The sequence below is a fragment of the Lissotriton vulgaris genome, chromosome 12 (assembly GCF_964263255.1).
Source record: "Lissotriton vulgaris chromosome 12, aLisVul1.2, whole genome shotgun sequence".
NCBI lineage: Eukaryota > Metazoa > Chordata > Amphibia > Caudata > Salamandridae > Lissotriton > Lissotriton vulgaris.
The window spans coordinates 411,229,937-411,249,999 of record NC_141700.1 but is presented as its reverse complement, the minus strand read 5'-3'; the positions used below and the strand labels follow the sequence as shown (position 1 = coordinate 411,249,999).

The 20,063-nt window shown below is 48.6% G+C and overlaps 1 protein-coding gene across 1 annotated transcript in view; it reads right to left on the bottom strand.

Moving 5' to 3' along the window:
• Positions 1 to 20,063, bottom strand: part of RBL2 (RB transcriptional corepressor like 2) — a 1,013,578-nt gene that overhangs the window by 98,466 nt on the left and 895,049 nt on the right. The window contains exon 20 of the mRNA XM_086945179.1: positions 10,594 to 10,802. Coding sequence (XP_086801305.1) covers positions 10,594 to 10,802 — 209 coding nt within the window. The remainder of the gene's footprint in view (positions 1 to 10,593; positions 10,803 to 20,063) is intronic.

Below are 20,063 nucleotides of genomic sequence, written 5' to 3'. Positions count from 1 at the left end.
AATGAAAGTAGGGGCTCAGACGAGGCTGGCCCAGGGTGCAAAACCTCATTAAGGACATGTGTCTTGAGTTCCACAGAAAGCAGCTGTAGGTTCAAGACCTCAGATGTTCTTCTAATAACAACTGCAGAGTAAGCACTCTCTTCCATTGAGGGTCTAAAGGGCGAAATCAACCCTGTATCAGCTGATGAATCAAGTCCACTGGCCTTCTGTAAGTCCATATAGAAACTGTTACCATCATTATGTGAGGGTAAATCACCCCATATCCATGTCCTGTTGGTGGCAAACTCTGGTCAGAATCAGAACTGTAAAACATGATAGTGCATCAGAGGACGGCACTGTAGTAGTGTATTATCTAGGCCAGACTGTACGGGAACTGGGTGTGCTGGAGTGGAGTCAGAGCAGGACATTGGTTGGGGTTGAGACAGATTTGGCTTGGAGTTAGATGTCACAGTCAGCACAAGATCACCCCTCTGGAGCCATCTAAGCTGGTTCTGGCATTAACAAAAGGTGGATGGGTGCAGGTCTTGTAGCCTGAGTGGAAGTTAGCACCAGAGTTGGTGTGGAACCTGAGGTCCGTTACAGGAGAACAGATGGCACAGAGGACAGGTCCCCTTGTGGTAACCCAACTGGAAGCCATAGGGCGCCTGAAGAGTGTCAAAAATAAGCACCATTGTCTCCTTTATGGCCTCTACCTACTAAGTATTGTGAATGGCCTAAAGAATTTGGGGCGCATTGGGGCGAGTATCAGAATCAGCTCCTTAATCGGGGATTGAGAGCAAGAACAATTGCCACTTTGGCTTCCATGAGACTTCTTTTTGGACACAGAGTGACAAGATTGGGTAGAGACCCACTTCAACTGTTTAAAATTCTTTTTGGACTTGGACTTCCATTGACTGGACAACTTCGACCACAAAGAAGATCTTTCCTGGGAGTGGCCTTGAGAGCAAAACCAGGACTGTGTCCTCAACTTTGAGTGGGACTTACAAGAAGTCTGTGATTTATTTCAGTGGTCGCTTCACCACCTTGGATTGCCTTAGATCGGAAAAGAGCACATTTTTTTCACAACTCTGAGTTGTGGCCTGGGTCAAACACCAAAGACACAGTTTGTACCGGTCCATACAGACATCTGTTTTTGATAGTCAGAGCATGGTTTGAACCCGGTGGTCTTCAGTGGGGACACAGTTCCATGCACATTGGAATTCAATGTGGAGAAAATCATCAACAGATGAATAAGGGCCCGACAAGCCACATCCCTAAGGAGGGCTGGCTGATGTGCTCCACGAAGAAAGGATTCCACCATCTTGGTTGTGGTGGAATTAGGAACAAAGGGACAGGATTATGCACACACCCCACAGGAAGTAGTCAGATAGGGGGTGTAGTGAACCCACGGGTAAGGAGCCCATTAGCTACTTCCCTTCACTTCCCATAACGTCCCTAAATTCAGCATTTAGGTGGCCCCCTGACACCAGGAAGTCAGATTCACCTGACTAAAGAAGAAGGAGGACACAGAAGAGCTGAAGACGTGAGAACTGTGGACCAGCTGTGGACTTTTGGTGACAAACTCTACCTGCTCCTCTTCTGATAATCGCAACAACCCGACTCGTCCTGCTGCTGTGCATCCTCCAAAGGCCTCAGAGGGCTGCCAGCACTTTGCCAGCCAGCAAGCATCTCCCTTGAATTGGAGAAGCCACTTCCCTGCAACCTGCAGGCACCGACGACGCTATATATTTGGATGCCCTCAGCTCCGCGCAGCGGATGCGAGCAGCGGACGCGCCTCCTACGTGCCGAAGGAGCGCCTAAGGAAAGCCAGTCTGCGCCCATCTGCGCCCCGGAAGCGGACGGGTGCGGACTGGACTGGTCCTTAGCCAACTATCCAGCAGGCAAGATGTTCAAGTACACTTCGGCTGAGCTTATGTCACTTAGGAGAAAGGGCGACAACTGTTGTACCGTTTTTCCCAGTAGATCCAAAGGCAATAGGCGCTGCTCTAGTTGTGGCTGGCTACCAGGTAATGGTTCTATTGCTATCCCTAAGAACATGCCAAACAAGAGTACTTGTTTACTTCTTAACACCAGGTCCTTAAGCAAGCATGCGCTAGATATATTTAATCTATTATCTGAGATCAAACCCATCTGTCTCTTTTTAACTGAGACGTGGTTGGGCGACTGCTCGGGACCTGATATCGCCACAGCGCTCCCTCCCAATTACGTTATCTATAGGAAGGATAGGGTCAAGGGCAGGGGTGGAGGTGTCGCGATGGTGGTGGACAAACGTTTTGCCTGTTCCATCATCCCCACAGACGACATCCTGGGGGCCGAGGTTCTGGGTTTTTCTTTGTCATCGTCACCGCATCAATACTGTACTGGGCTATTGATCTGTAGGCCTCCCGGCCCCACGGGCTCTTTTCAAGAGGAACTCTACTCTGTTGTTTCATCCTTGTGCCTGAGATCAAAGCACTGTTTGCTTCTGGGCGACTTCAATATACACATGGATGTGGCGGATGCGATAGACACGATTAAGATTATCGATACCACCACTCCCCTGGGACTTTTTCCTTATCTCTCTCAACCAACTCACAATAAAGGCCATATATTAGATCAAGTCTTCTCTACTATTCCTATTGATACAACTACTCCAGTACCAGTCCTGTGGTCGGATCACTTTTTGGTGAACTTTCAGATCGCTCACCTGGGCAGAACATCTTCGAGTGCCTATGACGTCAATCTCCGACTACACGAGCCTTCTATTGCGTATCCGCCTTGCTATCTTATCCCTGCCAGCTGTCAGGCATTTTAGAGGTCGATTTGGACCTCTTGCAAACATGGTTTGTCCGGCGTTTGGACGAATTAGCTCCCCCCATGGCCGCCCGTAAAAATTCTTCTCGGCCATCAGCTCCATGGTTTACATCAGCACTGTCCGAGAGGCGACGGCAATGTAAGAAAGCTGAAAGACTGTGGCGCCAGCATTACGATCTATTATCCAAAGAGGCCTATAGGGAATCTATTAAGACGTATCACAGAGACATCACCCTGGAAAAAAAATCTTATTTTGCTAGAAGAATTGAGGCAGCCACTAACACCAGCAAAGAAATGTTCTCAATAGTTAAAGAATTTACTTCTCCCTCTTCGAGTACACCAAAATGCGCCCACTCTGAATTATGGGTTACTCAATTAGCTGACTTCTTTGCCAGCAAAATTAAAAATATTCAGGCATCTTTCTTGCCTTCTGGTGCCATGGCAGCGTCTTGTGCTACGCTTCTCTCATCCCCCTCGGTTGCCGAAGGCCCAACTCTTTCGAGTTTCCCTTTCCTTTTCCTCTGGGCTTCTTTGGACCTTCTCACTAAACTAAAGTCAGGGTACCCTTTAGATCCCTGCCCGGCCAAATTTCTAGCAAAAACAGCGCAAGTGACTAACTCCCTAATCAATCCAGTGCTTAATTTATCCCTCAGCACGGGAGTGGTCCCCCAGGCCTGGGAGCAGGCCCTTATTCTCCCGCTTTTGAAAAAACCTAACCTTGACCCCATGGTTCATGCCAACTACAGACCTATCTCTCTTCTGCCTGCCTTTGCTAAGGTCGTAGAGAAGCATGTCCATTCCTCTCTCTCTAATTTTTTGGAGTCTAATGACATCTTGCATCACACCCAGTCTGGTTTTCGTGCAAATTTAAGCACGGAAACAGCATTGCTGGAAGTGACGAAGGCAATCAAGGAGGTTTTGGACGCCGGGGAAAAGGCCATGCTGGTAATGTTGGATCTCTCGGCGGCCTTTGACACCATCCCTCACGGCCGCCTCATTTTAAGACTCCAGGAGATAGGTCTGAGGGGGACGGTGTACAGCTGGTTTGAGTCCTTTTTAGCTGACCACCAACAAACGGTCTGGGCCCCTCCGTACTCAGCTTTAGAACCTCCACTGGAGGTAGGAGTTCCTCAGGGCTCAATTTTGAGCCCTACTCTTTTCAACATCTATATGGCCCCTCTGGCGGCGCTGGCTGAGTCCCACGGTGCCCAGATCGTTTCGTACGCGAATGACACCCAGCTTCTCTTTTCCTGTGGTAAGAACTCAGATTTTAATGGAGAGAGCATCAGGAGTTGTCTTGAGGCCGTCTTCGACTGGTTTCAACTTAATAGCCTCAAGTGCAACTCGGATAAATCTGAGGTGCTTTTCTCCGGCTGCCCTCCCGATGCGGGCTGGAAGTCCTGGTGGCCAGCGGCTATATTTCCACCTTCTGCCGCTACCTCTGCGGCCAAGAATCTTGGAGTAAAGGTTGACAGTGGTCTTACCTTGAAGCTACAGATCCTTGGCCTTGTGGGAAAGTGTTTTGGTCACCTAAAAATGCTAAGGAAGTTTCTGCCAATACTATCTCTCGCCCACAGAAGAACCACTGTTCAAGCACAGATAGGATCCCGCCTGGATTATGCCAACCTGTTATACCTTGGCCACCTTGAATTCCTTTTATCGCGTTTGCAAATGGTGCAAAACTCTGCGGCGCAAGCCATCTTTGGTCTTCATCATAGATCTAGTGCGAGAGACCTTTTAAAATCTCTTCATTGGCTTCCAGTTAGGAAACTTATTATTTTCAAAACTCTTACTCTGGCCTTTAAGGCACTCTATGGCATATGTGCCAAATATAATAGGAAAAGATTGGACTTTTATCTACCTTCACGGTCACTCAGGTCGTCTTCTTTGGCCTTGGCTTCTGTCCCGGCAATCAGAAGAGCTCGTATTGGAGGTCGCTCCTTCAAACGCTTGGCGCCACAACTGTGGAATGCCTTGCCTTTGTCCTTGAGGAAGAATGCCAATCTCCTGGCCTTCAGGAAGGACCCCAAGTTGTGGCTTTTTGTTCATTAAGTCTGCCATCCTCTCCTGCTCCGCACCTCTTTGGGTTTTCAGCGCCGGGACACTCTTCTGAGTAGCTGAGCGCTATATAAAACTAATTTTAACATAACGTAACCGACTGCAAAGTCCCGTTCTGCTGAACACAGGGTCCACTGACGCAATAGCCACCCAGGAGGAGGTCACTGTGCTTCAGAGGGTCAGAGCCACCTCCCCCCTATGTTTGGAGACGCTAGCAGCCCCAGGAGCTGCCCCGCACCAATACTCAGGGTACCAGGCCCCTTGCAACAGCAAAGGCTTGTTTGTAGTCCAATCTGGAATACAAAACTGTCCAGCTGACAAGGGACGTCAGTATCACCAAGAGTGGCCCAGCTGTCCTGTTTTGCGCCCCTCTGCAGGACTGACTGAGAACCATGAGCACCTCTGACGCAAAGGTACAGCCTACCAAAACCATCCTCACTAAAGCTCCACGGCTCGGGTCCACGAACAATGACTGTGTCCCCCTGCTCCCAGGACAGTCATGAACTGAAATTCCGTTGGGAGCTCCCAGACTTGCCCCCAGTGTTGGAAAGTGGGTTTATTTTGCAGTTACCCTACACACACACACACACACACTTTTTGCCCCACCCGTGATGCAATTTGGCATGACGTGCCCTTGGTCCCTGCCCATCAGGTTCCCAGGGCCTGTGCTCTTTCCCAAACCTGTACCTTTGTACCCACAACTGGCACATCTCTGGCCACATAGCTCCTTGTAAAAGGAACTATGGGTACCAAGGGCACTGTGACCAAGGGAGCCCTCTAAGTGCTGCAGCACCTACTGTGCCACCCATAGAGGCCTTGGATCTTCACACCTACACAATGCAATTGCAGGCTGCATATTTTGATGCCAAGAAAAGTGAAAAATCAATATGCACACATCCCTGTGTGCCATGCCTGCAACCCACTTCCTGGGGCCTTGGTACTTCACTCGTCTAGTAGGGTGCACTGGCATCCAGGTGAGGATACAGTTGCATGAGCACTGTACCCCTACTGAAGTATGTTCAGTTTCTCCAGGTTGGGATGTAAAAATAAGCCAATAAAATGTGCTGAATTATGTAGGTTTTTGTAAGAATATGCTTTTAGATTGTTAAATAGGCAGAGGAACAACTGTTCTAATTTTGGTCAAATAGTGTCATTAAGAGTTTGTCTCAAAGTACCATCATTCTATTTCAATAGATAATAATGTACAGTAATGGACAACTGAATTGTGATTGTATGTTCTTTTCTTTTCTGCTCTACAGCTCTGATGATGTCCCGGATAGGGACGAAACGCGTCGGCTGTTAATTGTGTTAAAAAATCTTTTGGGAAGCTGGCTGATATTGATAAAAGGTTCTGAATAAAGAAAACGATCACACATCATTCGACTGGAAGATTTTCTTTGGGACTGAATGTATACATTGTAATCTGAGATTGTAGTAATAATAAGTTATTTTAAATATCATCACGCTCCTTCTGTATTTTGATGCATGTACCCCTACAGTGTCTAAGTCCATTCTTAGACACTGTAAGTGCAGTAAAGCCAAAAATGGTCTGGGAGTTGGTCATTAGGAACTACACAGCACCATAATGGATTTACTGAATTCTGGGAAGCTTGGGATGAAACTTGTCAGCATAATAAACCCATACTGAAGTCAGTGTGGGATTTAATGTAAAAAAGCACTCAGAGGGGATCTTAGAGATGTCTCCTGAAAAACGACCAGCCCTACTGTGGTTCCTGAATGGCTGCCTGCCTGCCATTTACCACCACCAGACAGGTTTCTGGACCCCTGGTCTCCACTCTCCAGAAACAAAGAGCATTCTGGGCAGAGGTGTCATGCCTCTTTACCAAGTATGGGCTGGGTCCACAAAGGGAAAGCTTCAAAGGCCTGCCGCCTTTGTAAGTTGCCCCTGACGTTTGCTGCCCCCAGAAACTGGCTCCAACCGGTTCCGACCCCCACTTTGGGTGGGAGAATTGTCTGGAAAAACCAAGTCAGGATCAGAAGTGTGCTCACCTTTGCCAACCCCACACCTCAGGTGAGGGAAGCGGGGTGACGCAAACATCTCCGTCCCCTCCATCTTGAAGATGAGGGTACCCAGCCAATTAGAGAGAGGCTCATGCCCCCCTCCCACTGGAGGTTGGCATAATAGGGGGTGTACTCACCCCAAGGAAGGAACTTATTGGTCCTGACCTGCACACCCCTGAAACACCCCTAAATTTAGTATTTGGGGGGATCCTGCACCTTGCCTCCCGAGATTCCTGTAACCTACGAAGGACGAAAGAAGTCGCACAGCATAGGAGACTGTAGAGAAGAACTGACTTGGCCCCAGCCCTACCGCCCCGTCTGGAGTTTCTAGAGATCCTGCGCCAAAAGCCAATTTGTCCTGCAGCCAGCGACCTCCAGAACCCCTGGGAGGACTGACGGCCTTCAACAGAGACAGGATATCCTGCGAACAGCAGCTCTTTTCAAAAGAAACTCCAAAGACAGACTGAGCCTGCTGAGCAAAAAAGAAACACGATGCCTGAAACCACCACTGCACCCGTCGTCTACGGCCTGAGTCCAAGTGGCCCACTGGTCTCAGCAAGGTCCCCCAGAACTCCAGTCATAGTCCACTGTGGGTTGACCCCTTCAGGACTCCCCAACATCACCTGCAGCCTCCGCAAGGAGATCCCCCCAACCAACAGTGGCCCTGTAAGGTGAAGTCCGACCTGAAACGACACCTCTGCTTGAGGTGCACCTACATCTCTGAGGCCTCCAACTTGCCTGCCCAGCTGTTGGTCCCTTCTGGAAGACTTCCTGGACCATGCCTGCAGACAAAATCCCAAACTGGCAACCTCCACAGGATTGCATTAGTCTCCCGACCCTTCCTAAGCACCCTGCACCCGACCGCCCTTGTGCCGCTGGTGGTGTGGACTTGGTGCCAACCTGGGAACCCCTTTGCCCTGACCTAAACCCTAGAAGCTTGGCTCCCAAGACCGGGTGGCCTGCCCATGAGCAGCCCTCAGCCAATGTGCCCATTAGCCCCATTGACTAACATTGGGCATTTGCACCCAGCCGGCCTTGTGCCGCTATTGATACGATTTGAGTGCCTAAGGGGACCTTAGGGAACCTTTGACCTAAATTTTAAAAGCCATACTTGTAGGTCATTTACTGACCTGTAAACCGTTGATGCTCTTTTTCCCATAGGAACCAATGTTACAAGTTTTTGTTCCAAAAATGTTGTAGAACTGTGTTTTTGTACGGATCAAAAGTAACTGTGCTTTAAACCAGAAGGTGTCTAATTAGCTTCGTATTGTAGGATCCACAGTGTGATATCCAGGCATATCATGCAGAGTAGTCGATGTAATCCAAAAGTAATCTAAAAGTATTCCAAAGTAATCTCTATTTATTTTAAATTGTTTTAAAAGCAAATACAAACCTGTGATAATTGCAATTTCAATCATACCAGCATTTCCTTGTAAAGTTTTCATTTGGAAGTATATTTCACTTACCTGGACCAAGTCCTGCTTGGTTCTTGAAATAAAACATACGGATACCTTTTTTTTATACTTACCTAATTAGTCTGGATTCAGTCTCGGAGTGTGTGCCTTCAGCCTTGATTGAGTGAATGCAATAAAGGATAAACAACCTCCTGGTAAGCTTAACTGTTCACCCACACAACCACAAAGAGAGCTGTTAGTACTTGTCTAATTTAGCCTCTGCTATACCTCTGAGGACTCCTGGGACTCTGTGCACGCTATACCTTACTTTGGTATAGTATATACAGAGCCTGCTTCCTACACCCACTCCCCAGGCCCCAGTCTGCAGCCTGTTTCTAGGTGCCAACACCCTCCCCCAAACACCTCTGCCAACGTTGTAGCGAGCAAGGCTATCAATCCATCCAGCACCTTTGCACCCAGACACTCCAGGGCAGGGAAACCCGAACTGCTGGTGGATCTTCTGACCTTTACCCCCCCAGCACGTTAAGTCTTAAAGGGGACTCCCGAAAAACGATGATTACAACTACTTGTATACAATAAAAGTTTATTTCTCCCTAGGAAAGCACTATCGTGTAAAGAAGCATTTGTGTGACACTTTTGGTAACTGTAAAAATTGATAACTCGAAAAGTACTTACCCGATTGCTAACATCTAGGTGTTAAAAATCTATAAAAATACATGCTATTTTCTCAATTGGTCTAGAGTTTCCACTTGAGTGTGTGCCTCACTTATTGACTATGTGTACAACAAATGCTTAACAATACCCTCTAACAAGCCTAAACTGCTCACCTGCAGTACCACAAAAGAGAGCATATGGGATTATTTATTTAAGCCCTGTAAATCAATAAGGGTCGTCTGGATTCTCTACACAGTGAACCTAATTGTTGGGTCACTACATAAAAAGGCAGCTTCCTACACACAGGCACTGGTGCACATCATATTACTAGCCAAAATTAGCAGAGCAAATGGAACAGATGACATTTACCTGGATGAATATTTAAGGATATTCAAAGCAAATGCACACTCTGAGCTACGTGGATGAGAGTGCAGTGGTGTCATGATGAACAAAGACAAACCCCTCCTTTTACATAGGTCCCCCTTGTGACTCAGGATCTGCACGTATGAAAGGTACACATGCATTTCTTCAATGAGGAAATAACCCATCGCATAGAAGCCAGTGAATATTGGCAAACCTGATCTTAAATTTCCACAATCTGAAAATGCCTGAGATGCTGAAGTTTCAAACACATATTACAGCCAAATTTGCTAATGAGATGAATATGTAAATACCGTGTACAGAAGGCACTGCTGCAAATGTGAATTACAGGCAAAAGAGGAGATGACACACAAAGGGCGAGCATGGAAATAAGAATTACACCACCAAGAGGATGTTGTAAATTAATTTGGGGAAACAACTTGTACGACAATGCAAAAGTGAGGAGTCTTGGAAAAACTGAAATTAGTCAACTTGCAACATTTGTAAAGTGTTGTGTGGAAAAAGGGTACCCAAAGGCAAACAGTGACTACAAATTCTAATGCCTCAACTTCTCAGTAGAAAAAGATATAAAAAAGTAAGTGAAAAAAGGTAAACTTATATGTCTGAATTGCGGGTTGTTTAGTGGCACAAGTAGGGTCTGCACTAGCAGTGATTTACCCGTGTGTAAGCCTAAGATATTATAGCCTCACCAAAGATCATTGGTGCTATTCACCTTGCATAATAAACTATCTTGCATGGAACCCTGGTGGACAAATTGTAATTAGTTTTCATTACAAGTACATGCAAGGGTATACTCCACTTACTACTTTGGTATCTTGTAAACTCAAAAAAACCTCTGAACATCATTGGCTTAAATAAATCAAAACTCAGCCTGCTTGTCAAATTGGTGATCAAATATTCAAAGTAGACTAGTGAGGAGTTCACTTTGTTACAGGAAATGGCATGCATTAATTTTCAAGGTTCTTGAAGTCAGAAAGTAGGTTCAAAAAGTGCTCAGCACAATAGGCAGCTAACTTTTTTCAATTAATTTCAAACTCATTTAAACCATTGAACATGGCACTTTTTTTAAAATTTGGGATGAATTGTTTTGGATGAAAGGATGGAACTCATTTGCATTAGGTAAACATGTTAATTATGAATGCATCAATGGCTACAATCTTTTGTAAAAGGCAAATTTTCCAGTTCGCCGCCTTAGAAAACTGCAAATAGAAAGATTCCGTTTACATGCTTCTACAATTTATGTACAAAAACGAAGATATTGCAAGCTTACTGTGTTCGTCTGTGAGTATCGTGATGCAAATGCACGAATGCCTTCAGTGTAGATTTTGTTGTAAAACTGAATAAGGTCGCCCCTTTCTTCTTCTTCTTCTACGTCATTGTTGGAGCTGTTAATATGGGTTGGAGTTGGAGGTGCACTATTGGGCTGCGGAACGGGCAGGGTACTGCTGGATCTCATGACTGGACTGGTATCTATGCTGGCTGCAAAGATAATAAGCAACATTATAAAATATCTGTAGTAATTCGCATGGACACAGGTAGGTTAACGGTAAGTTTATTTGTAGAAGTAAAAAGCCTCCATACTCTGCTCAGTACATGTTTGCCTGCCTTCTTCAAGAAACCTCACACCAATAATCTAAATTCACTTCAAATCAACATACCAAACAGTTGCTAGGCTTAGAGCATCCAAAGGAAGAATGGGGAGGAGGAATAAGAAGGGGCATGTACTATTTTAAGTACAATTTAAAACACATCGCCTTACCCAAGACAAATGAGAGAGGAAAATCTAGACATATAATCAGTACATTTTATAGTCTTTTGCCGAGAAGATGGACAGTGTTCTCCTGAGCGCCTGTAGTCGATAGCCGACGTCAATTTATCTCTGAAGTGTTTTTTGTCTTCAATTTTAGGAATAAGGGCTTAAGGCGCTTAGCTATTCTGCCCAAACTCCAAGTACGCCCAATCCTTCGAGATTAACACATTGTGTTTTACACGTTTGATTCTTACTGGTACAGACGAGAAAATTAATTTGTTGTGTGGATTTGCATATTTGCTTATGACAATCCATTGACCCATTTTCTAGTAATTTTGCTTAGCTCCCCATTTGCCATCGGACCATCTTCCGTATTTGTTTTGGTGTACATTTACTGTATCTATAACTTATTTTCTGCAACCCACACTGGATTACCTGGGAAATTTCATAAACTGCTTTAGGCATTAGGTACGAGTTACTTACCTTCGGTAATGATGTATCTGGTAGAGACGATTCTAGCCGCAGATTCCTTAACATAGAATTATCCCCAGGAGCGAGACTGGATCTGGAACCTTTTTTGCTCAGCCTCTCTGCGCGCCAGGGGGACGGCACCACGCGGCTCTGCCCAGGCGTTGCCTGCATACGTGACATCAGCGAGGTCACAAAAGTCCCACCCTGGCGCACCTATGTCAGTTTTCTTCGGAGAACTTTTCCGCGCCACAACGCGGAGCCATCAGACAAAAACCGTGGGAGTATGGGAACAGTGTGAGAAAGAGCAGAAAAAGGGAGTGATGACAAACGACACCATAAGGAGCAGTGGCAACACTGTAGTACCCAAAGGCAGGGAAAGAAGAAAGAGCAGAGCACAGCCCTGAGCAGCCACCCTGCCAGCACGTAGACAGCCCCCCCCCCCCCCTTGAGACAAGGAGCAGAAGCAAAAATGTCACAATAAAATGTAGCAGGGCCACGACCCCAACCAAGAATAACAACAGGGTACCAGTTCCAAGACAAACAGAGAACAACAACCTCCAAGGCAACTCCGGCACAGAGTGCGACAACCCCCTAGGGGGCAAAGGGCAAGGCACGACCAGGTGACCCCAACTCAGAGGTTAGCAGAGGCCCCAGGACCCTTAGTAACAAAGAGAGAGAGAGGGAAGGAAATAGAGGAAAGGCAAGCCCCAACCCTAGAACAACTAGAACAGAGGGGGACATGAGTACCCCTAGATCCATCCTCCAAGACGCCAACAGAGGAGGAAGGAACAAGAGATAAGACAAAACAGCCTGTCAAAAGAACAAGGAATGCACCCTCAGGAGACATAACCACCCTCCGGGAGGCGAGTTCAGAAGACCAAAAGAAAGGTCCTCGCAGAACGTGGAGGAAGAGGGGGCCGTGAAGGAATCTGCGGCTAGAATCGTCTCTATCAGATACATCATTACTGAAGGTAAGTAACTCGTACATCTGATAGAGACTACTAGCCATAGATTCCTTAACGTAGAATAGATACTCTAGCCATACCCCCGGGAAAGGAGGGTCTGCGAAAGGACCTCACCAGCCTGGACATAACAGAGGGTACCACAGGGGACTAGTCCAACAGGCAGGCGAAAGCCTCGTCCACCCCAGGCAAGGGGGGAAACCCACAAGCAGAGCACCACCGACCCCATGAGGGGGGCGTGGGAAGAAGAAGAAGGAGAAAGCCCTTTCACCCTCAACAGAAGAACCAAGGGTTAGCCAGGGGAGGCCGAAGCACCCCACGTTCCTACAAGGCAACCGAACCTCCAACCAATGCCAGGGCAAGGAAGAGGAAAAGAATAACCTAGAGGGTCCAAGGAAACGAGGGAAATGAAGGCGAGCCCACCACAGTCGGAAGGCAACAGACCAGACAGAAAGGCGCAGACAGCAAGAAAACAGTCGGAAGCAGGGAGAACAGCCTGGGTCCCCCCAGAAGACCGACCAGGCTATACCAAGAAGAAGGATGAACACACCATCTCAGCCTCCAGGATAGAGAACGTGAAGGTGAAGAAGAGCCCGGAACACACTGCAGCAAGGGGTCCATGCTCACGGCTCAAGAAGCAGAACCAGAGTCACGATGCAAGGTCGCAGACAGCAGGTCAGACCTAGCACACAGAGCAGCCACCCCGAGGAAGACACCCCGGGGCACCATCAAGACAGTCTAATCCAGCAAAGGGAAAATTGCACCTGCAACGTACATGAACGCCATGGAGAGCAGAAGCCCGAAGGCGACCACAACCCCCCAGCACAGCATAAGCTACATAACAGCTACCACTACCCCACATAGGGTAAGTTAATTCCCAAGACATGGGAACCCTCTTTGGAAGAACTTCCGCAGCAGAGGACAACAGAAAAAGTCACGGGGAAAAACCCCCGCAGAAGGCTTATCAAGCAGCCCAAGAGAGAAATAGAAGGCCTAATTTTAGGGACAATCTGGGGTAAGTAATCCAGCAAAAACACACACAGCAAGAAAGGGCCGTCCAGCAGCCAACAGAACCACAGCCTTTCCAAGGAGGACTCGAGTGGCCATAATACACACAGAACTACAACAAGCAGGGCGAGTCGCTCAAAAGGAAGATCATCATCAAGAGCTAGCCCAACTCACCGGTCACTGAGGAGGAGAAGGAGGAGGAGGAGGAGGCCGAAGCCCTGCCAAGAACCTCAGGATGGCTGAGTCTGCCGGGGCGTGGAATAAAAGGGTGCCATCAAAGGGAAGATCCACCAGCCGTTTCCGCACTTTTTCTGGAAACACACTGCCCCGAAGCCACGCATGGCAGCGAAGGGCCACCGAAGAAGCCATCACACGACCCAGCACCTCCGAGATGTCCAGAGCGGAGTGAAGAATAAATGCCGCCAGATCCCGGCCATCTAACGCATGGTGCAGCAAATCAACACCAACACCACCCTGAGCAGCTGCAGATCCAAGGGACTCCGCTGAGTCCCAAAAACAAGAGGTGGCCCTAGCCAACACACAAAGTGTTAAGGGCCCGCAGAGCCGCACTGGTGGAAGCAAACATATTGCAGCCCCAAGAGTCTAGCCAGCGGGCCTCCCGGAAAGGTGGAGCCAACAGCGACGGTAGGGAAGGAAAGGTGGTCTGCAACAGGGTCCACTGGCAGAGGGGTGGAGTTAAAGACACGCAGGGTCACGCAGCGCCGGAAGGTGTCAATGGAGAAGGTGTTGGGGCACCGGATCCCCGTGGCGGGGCGTCCCCAAGTCCCCGTCAGAGAAGAATGGAACGAACCCTCAAAGGGGAGCAGGAGCTCCCTTCCACCAGAGCCCTGGTGGAGAACCTCCAACAGATGATCCGCGGGGAAATGGGCAGCCGAATCTCCCATGTGTAAAATTCCCACAGCCGTGAAAACAGCGTGAGCGAAGGCCGGGCCCACGGTGCAAAAGGCAGCTCCTCCGTGGGCGACGGCTGCAAACTAAGGCGGCCGTTCCCCGAAGCCAGCCGGAGTGGGCAAGGGCCAGGCCCGAAAGGGAGAAAGAGGCGCAGAAGAGTGGGGGCTTATGGTTCCTCTGGCGAAAACCGCGCCGACAGCAGGGAGCCGTCTCTTGATGACCCGGGGGAGAAAGCCACGACGCCGCGGCACGTCTCCAGTGAGGACAACACCAGCAGGCGCACAACCTTTGGAGAAGAGGGGACGTCCGAGGATGAAACCACGATTTGGCGCCTGTCCGGTGCTGTAGAATCCGCAACCTGGAACAGTGTGTCGTCGTCATCCAACACCACAGGAGACGCCGGACAGGCCTCCACATCTTCACACGGCGCTGGGGACCGGGATGGAGCCGAGGTGGTCAAGGGGCGGCGCCGGCTCGACCTCCAACGAGGCAGCCACCTGCGTGGAGGAACGAGAAGCAACCGGAGAGTGACAAGGAGTTCCCTGCCAGCCTCGACCCATGGGGGAACGAGAGAGGTCCACCGACCCCCACGGCAGCGCCAAGGCCGTCTCGACCTCTGGCGAAGCATCCGCCTGCACGAAGGGATGAGAGGGCCCGACCAGTAGTCCCCTGCCAACCTCGACCCACGAGGGGATGAGAGGGGCCCTCCGACCCCTGTGGCGGCGCCGGCCTCGACTCGACCTCCGACAAGGCAGCCACCCGCGCGGAGGGATGAGAGGGGCCCGGTGAGGGACGAGAGGGGCCCGGGGAGGGACGAGGGGTCCCCCGCCAGCCTCGACCCATGTCGGGACGTGGGGGATCCGCCGACCCATGTGGCGCCGCCAGGGCCAGCAGCTGCTGGCACTGTAGCGGTGTCACCTTGGCCTTAGACAGGATCACCTTGTCGAAGGGCTGAGAGGGGCTCGGGGATGCGACCGGAGCCCCAGCGACCTGCCGCGACCCACAAGGGCTCCCGTAGGAGTTTGCGGCGAAGCCGCAGCGCCGTGGTCCAAAGGAGGGACCCCTGAAGGGCCGCACCCCAACGGCACCACATCCTCCAAGCCTGGATTCGAGCCAGTCAGCGCTGGCGACGCCGCGGAAGGGATCCGATGATGTCCCAGAAGGGGAAGGAGGAAGAGGAAGAACCAGCGAGGCCTGCAAAGCCACCGCAAATGCCTCCATTTGGGCTTTCGACGCCCCCTCACCGGGAAACGGTGGATAGGGGACGATACGCAGGCCGCATCACCCGCTGAGAGCCCATGCCCCCAACAGGCCGGGAACTAGCCCTATGGTACAAACTGCGACATTTACGCACAGGGGAGCGACGCTCTTGCGGCACAGGAGAGAGATGAGGACAACGATGGCGGCCGCTCTGAAAAACCTTCCGCAGAGGCTGAGCGAGGCGACGAAGCTGACATGGACATGCGAGCCGAAAGAGGTTTCATCCGGTGTTCCCGCCGCGACTTCGGCTTCAACCGCTGGCATGCCTCGCAATAATTGGAGCCGTGATCCTCCCCAAGCACCACATGCAAATGAGGGGAGGGTCTGTCGCTGACATCAAGCATCCACAAGACAAACAAGTCTTAAAGCCCGAAGTCATCGGCACACTGTTTCAACAACACACAAAGGATAGAAGGGGAAGGCCTAAACAGGCCAGGAGCATGAACCGGATCGGCGTTGCACGCGGAAAAGGAAACAACTGACGTAGACGCGCCGGGGTGGGACTTATGTGACCTAGCTGACGTCACGTACGCGGGCAAAGCCGCGTGATGCCGATCCCCCGGCGCGCAGAAATGCTGGGCAAAAAAGTTTCCGGATCCAGTCTCGCGCCTGGGGATAATTCTATGTTAAGGAATCTGCGGCTAGTAGTCTCTATCAGATGTGGTAAGACCATAACATATCTCGTACAGCTTTATTACTGAACTAACAAACATATGTGCCAACCGGATGACTTCCTTTATTATTTAGTTAACTCTTTTCATCAGGCCACTAACGCACAAGTTACTACTTGTGTAACAATATATCTGTTAGAGACATTAGTTAGTGATAGATTCCTTTCCTTAGAATATCCCCAGGCATCAGGCTGGAGCCGGAAAAGTTTTTCTGCTTAGCTACACATCCGTCACTGGCGTCGTAGGCGCCGAGATGACGTCACGGAGAGTACTTAGGTGCCACCCATGCGCGCTGACGTCAGTTCTGTACACAATTATTCTGCGCCGAAACGCAGAGCCATGCAGGAGACCAATGGTGCATAAACTAGGGCCCTAAAAAAGGGATGACCTAAACCCTAGTAATCAGTTTGCAGAATGGGGAGGATGGGTGGGGCGGTAAGGAATCTATCACTAAATAATGTCTCTTACATATATATTGTTACAGAAGTAGTAACTTGTGCATCTGAAAGAGACACGTTAGTGATAGATTCCTTACCTTAGAATAGATACCCCAGCAATACCAACCCCGGTGGAGGGTCTGCGAACAGGATTACACCCGAAAGTCACGGAGCACAGAACGGCCAAAGAAGCCGTCTCTCCGGACCTGGCTGTCAAGGCAGTAGTGCTTGGTAAACGGGTGCAGCGAGGACCACGTTGCTGCATGACAAATATCCTGCAAGGGGACACCGCGTCCCAGGCAGAAGCGGCTGCAGTTGCCCTGGTCGAATGGGCACGCAGCCCCACAGGAGGCTCCTTCTTCGCCAAGGAGTAACATGCTTTGATACACAGAACGACCCATTGGGAGATTGTCCGTTTGTGCACCTCCCGACCTTTCTTGGCGCCCACGTAGCCAACAAAGAGCTGATCATCCACCCGGAACTGCTGTGTACGCTGAAGATAGGATGCTGATTAACCACCACAGGGGCAGCCCTAACCACCTGAACTAGGGGCAAACAATGATTCAAAGTGTATCAAAAAGTTACCATAACACAAACATATTTTAACGATAAGTGATCAAATCCAACAACAGAGCACACCAAAAAGAAAAATACAATGTTCGGCCAATATACAAACAAATATTTATAGAAAAATATTCAAAATGTATTTAGTATAAAATATATCATGAGGCTCAGACATATAAGCTGGTACATATAACAATTGGTAGACATCGTAGGGAGGTTGAGGTGGAGGGCCTCCACAGCTCGACGCAGCACCATGGTGTAGGAAGCGCCCTCCTCCATAGTAGGCGAAGGGGAGGCAAACCCCAGGTCCGAAAACACATCAAGGTCACCCGCATCCTGAAGGTCATCCACCCAATCCTGCTCGGAGTTACACTGCCGCGCAAGGGTGTCCTCGGAGCCTTCCCAGTTCTCGTCTGGCAGCGGCGGCAGGGCCGGAGAGGGGGCCAGTGGCGCCGGCAGCCGCGCCAGCCGGGTCGCATCCCAAAGCAGGTCCCAGGCCGGAACAAAATGGTCCGGGAACCAGGGCAAGGGCGGGAAAAACGGCACCCAGTGTGGCGCCTGTGGTGGAGCCAGGGGCGGTGCTATGGCCAGAGTCAAGGGCAGCGCCGGGCCAGAGCCGAAGGCGCTGAATCCAGAGACAAAAAGCCTCAAAAAAGTGGTCAAAAATCGACCAAGGTACGTGCTCAATCCAGATCTGCGCTTTTGGCGTGGAAAAAGAAAGAACTGATGTCAGCGCGCATGGGGAGCGCCTAAGTACTCACTGTGACGTCATCTCGGCGCCTACGACGCCAGTGGTGCACGCGGAGCTGCAGGACGCAACCTACTGGTGCGCAGAGGTACTGCTAAGCAGAAAAACGTTTCTGCATCCATCCTGACGCCTGGGGATATTCTAGGGTAAGGAACCTATCACTAATGTGTTTCTTTCAGATGAAAGGGCCCCAAAGAGCAATTTTGATGTGATGTATGGATAGTCTCTTTAAAAACTGTGTAATCTCATCCAAGACCAATTGAACACCGTTATCTATTTCTTTAGAGAACGTTTCTGAAAGAAAATCCAAAAGAGTAGAGGTATTAATATTACTTAGAGATTTTGAGGTAACTCAATGAGAATGGTACACTATCATTACAAACATGTATTTGTTTATACATCTAGATGAATTTATGGGTTCTAATATATCAAGACGTAGTTTATCCTAAGGTTTCGCCAGGACCTCCACTGGTGAAAGAGGAGCCTAATGGGCGACCATAGTCTTATTGCTTTATGTAGCACAAACTCAACCCGAAGGTGTCAGAGAGCTTTACATGACCACCAGTTGTGTTACAGACAAACATATTAATTTTGTTTGCCACAAGGAGACTAATTGATTTGCCCAGAATCACAGGATGCGGAGTCCCCAGCTTCGAGGTCAACCACTCTAGTCATCACCACATCCTTTCTCCTGCTTTGATCTCAACAATAGAGTCTGTATTTGGGAACCAGTATTCTGCTCTTATTTTGATGTTTGTCACACTCTTACCTAAATGCCCTTCATAAGTAATGCCTACAATACAATCACGCATACCTTCATGTGATACAATTTTATCTGAATTGAAAACTAAATTACCTATGATGGACAATTCATTACTTACATTTCAAAATGGTTGGATATCTACAAGTAGCTTGATCTAAGGTAATGCTTTGTCTTTCTCTACACATTGATTATTAGACAAAGCAGGAAAGACAATTGCAAGAAGGTTTTCTTCAGGCTGACTCGTCTTGCACAGAGGCATGGGAGGCATACACAACAAGCTGTCAGCAACATAGTTCCTTACCTCTGGAACATGGTCTGTTTTAAAATTGTAACCTTGTAGGCCTCGCGCCCACTTAGAGGTATGTGGCATATTTTTCTCAAAGCCTTTGGTGGTGAAGATATGTATTAATGGTTTATTATTTGTACTCATTGTGTATATAGTAAACCTCCTTGTTAAAATGTGTAATGCCGGATAGCCCAGTAGCATGCCAAAGCTTCCCTTTCTGCTCTAGAGTAATGTAATTCTGCATCTGTAAGCATTCTTGAAGCAAATGCTACAATTCTCTCTCTGCCTTCAACTGAGATAAAGTTGCACCTAGGCCTCTATTGCTTCTATCAGAAGTTAACAAGGTCTTATGTGTGACATCAAAATGCCCGAAGTAAGGGGTATTAACGATTTCCTCTTTGACTTTTGTAAATGTATTTGACATTTATCAGTCAACTCAAAAGGACTTCCCTTTTTAAGTAAGACTCTTAAAGAATGTACCAAGTATGAAAAATGTTTAATGAACTTGGACATGTATTCAATCAGACCTAGAAATTATTTCAGTTCATTTTTGCTTGTAAGGTGCAAGACGGACGGAATCTACTAAACTGAAGTTGGGTTTAACTCCATCTTCCGAAATGGTTGCCCTAGGCATTCAACTGATTTGACCTCACTCTTATTTTTCACATTTCCATTTTTATAGTGAATTCTGATTTTTTCGGTATACCAAGGACAGCCTACAGAATGGAGTTATGCTCATATTCTTATTTTCCATAGATGAAAATGTCATCTTGGAAACAAGAAATTTTTTATTCATTGTAATGTATGTTGCCCCACATGCTAGAAAACAGCAACCATTGATGCCAACCCAAATGGCAACTGGCAGAATGGGTAAGTACCAAAAGGCGTTATAAAGGATGTAAGGGATT